Source organism: Oratosquilla oratoria, chromosome 8 (genome assembly GCF_046742065.1).
Source record: "Oratosquilla oratoria isolate Oo_2021 chromosome 8, ASM4674206v1, whole genome shotgun sequence".
Lineage (NCBI taxonomy): Eukaryota > Metazoa > Arthropoda > Malacostraca > Stomatopoda > Squillidae > Oratosquilla > Oratosquilla oratoria.
This window is the reverse complement of record NC_134784.1, coordinates 74,598,080-74,607,555: the sequence shown is the minus strand read 5'-3', so window position 1 is coordinate 74,607,555 and position 9,476 is coordinate 74,598,080. Positions and strand designations below refer to the sequence as shown.

At 38.5% G+C, this 9,476-nt stretch overlaps 1 protein-coding gene across 1 annotated transcript; it reads right to left on the bottom strand.

The window, feature by feature from the left end:
• Positions 1-120: 120 nt before the first annotated feature.
• LOC143027815 (succinate dehydrogenase [ubiquinone] iron-sulfur subunit, mitochondrial-like) lies at positions 121-9,355 on the bottom strand. The gene is made up of 6 exons (XM_076189406.1): positions 9,232-9,355; positions 5,123-5,265; positions 4,850-4,993; positions 1,303-1,498; positions 908-1,132; positions 121-742 (listed from the first exon to the last, which is right to left on the bottom strand). The coding sequence occupies exons 1-6, from the start codon at positions 9,292-9,294 to the stop codon at positions 644-646; spliced, it is 870 nt and encodes a 289-aa protein (XP_076045521.1). The 5' UTR covers positions 9,295-9,355; the 3' UTR covers positions 121-643.
• Between the last annotated feature and the right edge of the window lie 121 nt (positions 9,356-9,476).

Below are 9,476 nucleotides of genomic sequence, written 5' to 3'. Positions count from 1 at the left end.
TTTCACTTACACAGCAACCCTAACATCCTTGTGCGAAAATAAAGAAAACCGAGAAATCCCTTCAAGCTGCATCAAAGTATCATCCATTTACACCTAGCCTAGCAGGGTAATAACATCAGATTTATGTACAGAATTTATTCACCAAAGACCATTACAGTCGTATTTCCAAACCTGAGGAGTGGAATGAGGCAAAGCTAATTTAAAATAAAATTAAGCTATGTACAAGTATCAAATTTACAAAATTAAGATGTACCATTACTAGTTTTTGCATTTGCAAAGGACAGCAAGCAAACTGCCTTCGTTTTCAAGACACAAAGGCTTTTAGGTAGTAACACAACCAATATACAGCATCTTTCTTGACATACTTCACATAAATTTGTGTCCATTACCAATACCTTCTTTTCTTTATTGAGCAGCTAGTTCATTGATTTACTTGTCATTATTTTTCATTTCCAGTCAAATATGAAATATTACAAAGTCACTTTTTACTGGTGTTCATCACTGTCTCACCATGTCATGGTTAAAAATACACCAATAACTAAAGGTTATGTAATTTTCTTTAATTTCCACCAAAATAATGCTCCAGTAACAAAAATAGAGTTGTACACTCAATAAATTAATCCTATTCTCATAATGGATTGCCTTAATTTGTGCCCATTGCATCTAGACCAGGTTCGCCTTTCTTCGCAATACCAGACAAAAGTTTTTTCACTTCGGCAATTGCACGACCAGGATTTAGACCCTACAAAAGAAGAAAAAATATTAAAGTACCATTTATGTCTTTAACCTTGACTATCTCCCTTGTAAGGGGAAAAAATGCCCTTGGTATATGTGCCAATTTTTTCATAGTATATATGTACACATCTTAATATATCAACTACATCATTAGTCGATACCAAATTCCTACCTTTGGACATGTCTTGGTGCAGTTCATGATGGTATGACAGCGGTACACAGAGAAGGGATCACGCAATCTCTTCAAACGGGCCTCAGACTGCTCATCGCGCGAGTCGATGATCCAGCGATATGCTTGCATCAGTACAGCAGGACCGAGGTACTTGTCACCGTTCCACCAATATGAAGGACATGATGTGGAACAGCAAGCACACAGGATGCACTCATACAACCCATCCTGGAAGCAAAGTAAACCAAAGATTATAAAGCATAAGTTACAGTATATTGAAACCCTAGCCAAAATCAAGAGCAGGTTTGTAGTTTTGCAAATTTCAATTTCAAATCCAACCCTATGAGAGAAATTCTTTGTAGACTTCAAATAGACTCGGACCCTTCCCCGTAACTTACCAATTTCTTACGGTCATCAACACTCTGAAGATACTGCTGATCACCAGGCTTTAACCCATCATCTCGCTGGAGCCATGGCTGAATGGAACGGTACTGCTCATAGAAGTTGTTCATGTCAGGCACCAAATCCTTGATGACATACATGTGGGGTAATGGGTAAATCTTGGTTGCCTTATTGAGGTTTGTGTCAATCTTGCTGTGAAAGATACAAAAATATATTATTAATCTCCACCCAAATTTCACTGGCAATGAGAAAGATACTGGAATCAAAGAATAAATAGGTGAAAAACCTGAAAGAGTAATTGTATATACTGTACATGAATACCAAAGGGCATTCTCCCCCTAATAAGGAGGGTAGCTATGTCCATGCTTACAACAACCCCAAACCCATTTATAGCATCTCCCACCTTAGCACCCTATGGATAAATGGTCATCTCTGTCCCTTCCCACATTGCTCGAGTCAATGGCAATGCAGAGACAGACAACAGCTAGCCTCATCTGACTCCAAATGCTTTTCATCCATTCAAAAATCCGACAATAATAATAACCCTTCAGGCTATACAATTTGTTCAACTCACCACTCATCTCTTTTGCTCTCTCCCTTCCTTACTCGACAGGTATTCTTCTTTTATCCAATACCCCCCTCTTTATCCCATCCTTCATCTTCCTCTGAAGTTCATTCTATTCACTTCCGCTTCCCACACCTTCCTAGTCTTTCATCACTCATTCCTTTCATACAAATAATACCAGGACTGAAGAGTACAGTTTAAAGGGTACGTAGTCTTTTTGACTTTCAGGAACCATGCCAAGGAGTCACATTTCAGTATAGTTCTTATGAGTTCTTTGGAGACCAATTACATTATTTCTATAAACCAAAACCTAGCTACTGATCTGGTTATGTTTATTTTTTTATTGATTTTCACCATCAGGCCCTTGATGTATGGGATGACAGACATATGAAAGGTGAGGCCCAAGAGAAAGTTGGCCATTCAATTTCATTGTTGTATAATTGGGATGAGCAATGTCAGGGTACATTTTATATCAGTATGGATCAAACTGGTGGCTGGTAATGTTGGTTAAGTTTGGGAACTCAATGTCACTAATGGAGTAGATGCTGCAGTCAATGATTCCTGTATTAACAGTGGTAAAGTTAGCCATTTCTTTCTGTAGATGGTGGAGCATTGATGTAGTGTTACCACTGTAAACTATTCATGAGTTCTTGAGGTGGGGTGGAATCATCAATGTTCATTAGGCGGTGCCATGGGAGGGGGCAGAGATGCAACAGCAGTATTCCAGTACTTAAAGGTGTGCTGCTCCATTCTCAATGTTTCGTTATTTTTTCCACATTTTAGGTGACCTGAACTTACTGGAGAGGGACTGTGAATAGATGCTACTGTTATGCAAGGAAGAGAGAGGCGAGGAATGGGGGTTGGGGGTGCTTATGTGCAAATGATATTTTGATACAGCCTGAAGGAATTTCTTCCAGTCTTGTCTTTTTCTGCATGAGAGAGGGGATCACCGATTGAGTGAAGTGGCCTTGCTGTGGATGTACTGTCTTGCTATATTGCTACTGACCCAGGGCAGTGAGTGGGAGATTAGGATGATCCTTTATCCATAAGGGGGGAAAGGGTGGGAGTAGGTAGAAGAAGAAGAAGAAGAAGAAAAAGAAAAAGAAGAAAGAGAAAAAGAAAAAGAAAAAGAAAAAGAAAAAAGAAGAAAAAGGAAAAAAAAAAAAAAAAAAAAACAGATTAATAGACCTTACTGGTCTACCCAGGTTGGCTAGGGAGCCATGTTGAGGCACCTTTTCCATTCTCTAACATGGGATAAGCAGGATGGTTCCTAAAGAGTTATAGAGCCTGCTGCCACACGGCAGTGACCTCTATTCCCGTTGGAACAACAAGTGGACCTATACTGCCACCCATGTTGATTGTCTATCTATACAACTATTTACCAAGAGCTTCCCTCCACCCTTACATGGGAGGTAGCCAAGCCATGTACTTACTCCCCTCCACCACCATTTTTCCCCTCTCATCTTAGCTCTTCATAGATGATGGGTCATCCTTAAATTCCACCAACTGCCCTGGGTCAGAAGCAATACAGCAACCCCTCATGCAGAAAAAAAGACAGAGACAAATCCCTTTGGGCTGCACCAAAATATCATTCATACATAAACACCCCCTACCCACCTTTTCCTTGCATAACAGTATCATCTATACACATCTGCTCTCTATTAATCCCTTATCTCCTGACTTTTCCAACAAACACTATTCTCTTGCTCAATGGCCCTTTTACCCCACCCATTCACCTCATCCTTGGTCGTATCCTCAAATTCACTCCCTCTACCTTTGCTGTCCACACCACTTCTAATGTTTCTTCACTCAATCTTTGTGTGTCCAAACCATCCCAATACTCTCATCAGCCCTATCTGCCATCTCCTTTTCCACTTCCATTCTCCTCCTAACTTCATTTCTCACTCTATTCAACCTAGTAACCCCTACCATACTTCTCAAATGCATTCAAAATTTTCCTCTCTGCCTCTCTTAAATTCAGTCTCTACCCCATATAAAGTCATCAGCACAATCACCCCTTCATACAATCTCTTTAATCCCCCAAGGCATTTACTTACTTCTCTCAATCTACAATTTACCTCTACCTCCACTCCCTTTTCCTACCACATGTGATCCCAAATACCTCCAGCTATGGATTGTGATCAGGAGATTCTAGAGATCACTGCCCCTACCATCACACCATTGTCAAAGGAATTTTTATGTATCAAAAGGAAGAATTAAGTTACTGTTATAGTGGGAGGGGAGTTTGACAGTGACAAATACAATGTCAGTCTGTCACAGCTTCCCTTTTGGCAACTCCAGGGTAGTAGGTCCTGGGAAGCACCATGTGGAAGTGGTGGGGCAACAGCTAGCCTTCCTCTTCCAGATGTTCAGTCCTAAAGTTTCGCATTATGGTTCTGCCTCCATTTCCTTAATTGGGAGATGAGGTGAAGAGTTGCAGGGCCTCGAACAATTTGTATGGTGATACATATATACATACATATACCAAAGTCTTTCTTCCCCCTTACATGGGAGGTAGCCAAAAAAACAAAGGCATAGAAACCACTCCCACCCATTCCATACATACTCCACTCCCCTCTCTCTTATCTTGGCACCTCCTGGATGATGGGTCATCCCTGCATCCTGTCCACTGCCCTGGGTCAGAAGCAGTGCCACAAGACACAGCACATCCACAGCAAGGCTGCTTCATTAATCAATTCGGTGACCCCACTCTCCATCCCCTCATTTGTAAAAGAAGAAGATGGGGGAGAAATACCTTCGGGCTGCATCAATTTATTTCTCATACATACTCCCTCAACCCCCAATCCCTCACCCAGTCCCCCTCATGCATCACAATCACCCATACACAATCATTCTCCACTCACCCCTATCTTCTGTCCTCTCCAGTCCTTCCTCATGTCAGCTATAAATCTTAAATGTCCTTAAATCTTACCAATATATATTCAGCCTAATACATACTTCATAGAAAAAAACCTTACCTGATGCAGGCAAGGGTATTTACACCACCAATGTTCATTGAGCATGAACCACAGATACCCTCTCGGCATGATCGTCGGAAGGTTAACGAAGGGTCAATCTCGTTCTTTATTTTCAATAAAGCATCCAATACCATTGGACCACAACTGCAAAGAAAAAATAATGCAAGCTGAAATGGATCCCAATATCTATACTGAATACAACATTATTCAGATAAAGCTCATGATTATTGGGTACTCAAAACAATGAAAATCAGGCATCCTGGGTATGCTCACGTATTCAGATCAACATCATAGGTCTGCATATGTGGTTTGTCTCCTTGCTTCTCAGGATCCCAACGATACACGGCAAACTTCTTTATTCTCTTTTCTGGGACAGGTGCTGCTGCTGTTGCCGCAGCAGTGCTTTGGCTGCGTACCTGAAATAACGAGCATGAAATTTACCGACACGTTCTTGTCCTTTAGGTACCTGTGGTAGGCTTTCACATCCATGAAAAATGTGCATATATACTGCTAATATTTCTAATACATTAGAAGTTTACAGATACTCTTAAGCATGTTGGTCCACTTTATAGAGGTAAAAAATGAAAAATTATAAAAAGAAAAAATTAAAACTTGCTGAAAAATAGTTTGAAGTGTTGGTAACAATGTTCCAGTCTTTAAAACTAATATGGTGATTTTTCCTTTAATTATCATTTCAATATAAATATCTCATTCTGACAACCCTGGCATCAGAACACAAGACTACATATATTTAGCTTGTTATTGTTTTGACTACAGCCTTTGTTCTTTTAGATATTGTATTTGACAGCAACTCTGGTGTGTGCATGTATTTACCTAGATATATTTTACAGGAAGGTGAGCTATGCTCATGGTGTCCCGTCTTATCTCGTTTTATCTAGCCTGTTTTTAAATTCCTGTATAGTTTTTGCACACACCACATTTTCATTTAACTTGTTCCAAACATCTATTATCCTGTGGGGAAAGCTGTTCTTTTTCAGGTCTCTTTTATAATTGTCTTTCTTGATTTTCTTTCCATGTGTGTGTGTGTGCATTTACCTAGTCGTATTATATGGGAGGGTGGAGGGGTGTGGAGTGTATTCAGGGATGGAATGTGTGGGAATGATTTTATGCCTTTTTGGCTACCTCCCTTGTAAGGGGGAAAAAGCCTTGGTATATGTATGTGTATGTATTATATGGGAAGGGGAGCTATGCTTGTGGTGACCCATTTTTGTATCTCGCAAGATCAAATTTATTTTAAATTCTTGTTTTGTGTTTGTGTGAGAGAGAGAGAGAGAGGGGGGGGGGGGAGTGCATCAGTTCCTACCACAACATGGCATGTTTTTTCTTTGCTTCCTTTTTTGTTTACTACAGCTTACTAACACTTACAAGTGTTCAAAAGGCCAAGACCACTGAAAAAGAAGAGGGGTGCAGCAAAAAAGGGGAGAAAATGAGGCATAAGTAAGAGAGGAAGTATAAAGAGGAATCTCTCTAGTAGTCATTTACCAGTAAAGGGCTACCAATCTACCTTTAGAAATGCTTTGAATGCCTTTACTTTAATAATTAAGTAATTTATCTGCACATTTCACTAATCACACCCACTACATTAGTGTCTGGAGTGTAAAAACCTCAAGATAAACACTGAAGCCCATATTCATGATGAACACTATAAAGATTGAGAATCTCCCAGAAATTATATCATACATACATCTACCAAGGGCCTTTTCCCCCTTACAATGAATAGCCAAAGTCAAAGGCACAAATCCACTCCCACCCATTTCATCCCCACATACTTCACTCCCATACATAACTAAAAAACATGGCCTCAGACAATTATTAAATCGGATGGGGAAACTAAATGGAAAAAGATGACTATAAAATGTCTGGATCAATAAAAGCTCAATGTCAAATCATGAAAGACTTTCAAATTATGTAAACTTAATCTAACAGTAATACAGGTTAAAGAATACAAGGCGAATAACCTTGCTATCCAAATGTCTATAATTTGGAATGGTTTTAATGGTTAAAATTTACAATACTTTTAGCTGAACTCCTATGATCACACAAACCTTGACATACCTCAACAGCAATGTCAACCATGACCTGTTTGTATGAAAGTGGCAGTTGCCAACAAGTCTATCAAAATAAACGCCTAAATGTGAGGACCGAACCTTGGTTAGTATGAAATCTTGCCTGTTACAGCTTTTTTAAGTACATGTACTTGAAAATTTTCAAGTACAAGGTTGTAACGAGCAAAAATATTCTAATGAAGGCTCCGTCCTCACATTCAGGTGTTTATTTTGATAAACCATGACCTTACAGCCACATATACCTAACACCAATTCTAAGTTGTTTCTTCTCTCAATGAACGGGTTTTTTCATTATTAGTTAATTTTATTTTGATAGGTTGATTTAGCTATGATAACAGTTAACTACACTACAAATCTAACAATAATACTATAGATCAATGTGGACAAGTATAAACACCCATGTTCTGTATACTTTAACCCATCTAATACTGAATTTTGACATTCATGTGCATTCCACATCAATGAAACCAGCAGATAAAGGCAGTAGACAACCTTAAAACAAAGTGCCTCTAACTCTTCCACTACCTAACACTGTATTTCCATTGCTACTGGCTTAATCAGTCTTAATCAGACACATATTGATCTCCCATTTGCTTAGTTATGGGTTCGAATCCCGCACTTCTCTCCGATTCCCAGCAGTGACTATTACCTGCCTCAACAGTCTAAGCCCATAGGGCAAAGGTGACTTCTTCAACCAATTCTAGGTGCCTCCTAGTATAGGCTCCTCACCACCACCTTTTCCAAGAGAGGCATATTCACCTTAAAGGTAAACCCCATACAGAAGGAATGAACTTGGTGGTTTGTGCTTGTATCACATTGAACTGGGTAAATGGGGGGTTCTATGCTAGACAGTGGGATGGGGGTGCCCTGTGATGAATAGGTAGAAGAGAGACCTATATTGGTAACAAAGAAAGGTTTTGTATCTTTCCTGTTAAACAGCACTTTCACCTTGATTTAAGGAAAGTGGCAGACATTAAAATAATAAAAATTCTACTTTCAGTTAAGATCAACTTGCAATTGTAAAAGAATGATGCATAATGGGGGAAGTACGTCACACGTTACAAAGTAGGGAGTGTCCTACAACTATGTACCTAAATGTAATACTTTGGAAAGGAGAAATGCTTATAGAGTCATGAATGGTTTCAACTTGATCAATATCAATAATTTTTACATTTGAATTGATGTATCGTTCCTCTTAGGTTATTGCCTTCAAAGTAATATTTTGGCAAGTAAAAATGCTCATAGGGTCATGTATAGTTCCAACTTGCTCCATATCAATCATACTTAGATTTGAATGTGTATATTATTCTGCTTAGGGCATTGCCTTCAAAGCTAGTTAAAGTATTTCTACATCCATATGGAAACTGTATTTCTTCACTTATGGAGATCTGTGAAAGAGGGGGAGTGGCTAGTGTCAGCGTTAGTTCTGGGTGCATAGTATCATATTAAACTTAAAGGGAATAGTATCATATGAAACAATGAAATGCAGGTCATATCTATAACAGGTATATTACACAATTTCTAACCCTTTCTTTTAGTTATCCAAGTATGGTTTTCCATGTAATGTTACAGCCCATGGCCTAAAAAACTTGTACGATTCCATTACTAGCAAAATGTACCTGTCTCCTGTCACCTGACCTTAACCCTAATTTACACAGGTAATACAAGGACCCAATATTGACTGTTCAAGAGGCTATATACATGTTTGTTATTTTCCTCATGTAAAAAACGCACATAACCCACAGAATCCACGTTGCTATTTCACATGATACTAAAAATAGTCCGAAATTCCATCTCGGTTGTCTGAATGAAGACTGAAATTGTTTCGTAACCAATAATCAGAACAAACTTAGCGATTTCTTAATACAATGTCACTCGATATTACAACTTTCAATGATTCTCCTATTGGCTTGTTTTGTTCATATTCACAAAATTACGATATTTTTTGTGAAATGTTAGTTTTAACTGGTAAATATTGGGTCAATCACTTGCGTAAGTTAGCGCTGTGGATTGGGCACTAACAATAAATATATAACATATCCACATCACCATTTTACAGGTTTCCAATTCCAATTAAAGTTGGCACAATAATACATGGTCAAATATAAACTTAAAAAAAAAAAAAAAAAAAAAAAAAAAAAAAAAAAAAACACGACTTCACATACTGATACTTCGGGTGCTCAGCTGATCAGACATTACGTATGTTCTACATATTGTTTTGAATTAAATATCACAGATCCTCCTCTATCCACTATAACATCTACACTTAACACCAATACAAAATATATGACTTACAGCCACCTGTCGGCAAATATTGCCGAAAGTTCCCGAGAGCACTCCCACCCTGTTTGCAGCCATCTCAGTTTACGCACACTACCAGAGCAGGGAGTCAACTGAGCTTCATATACGTTTGGAGATGGTCCAAATTTAGATTTTTACATAAACATTGGTTATACATATAAAAATAATATCCAGCAAAATTCAATGTGGGAATAATAATAGGTATAATATATTTATATATTTCATTATGACGTTAGTGA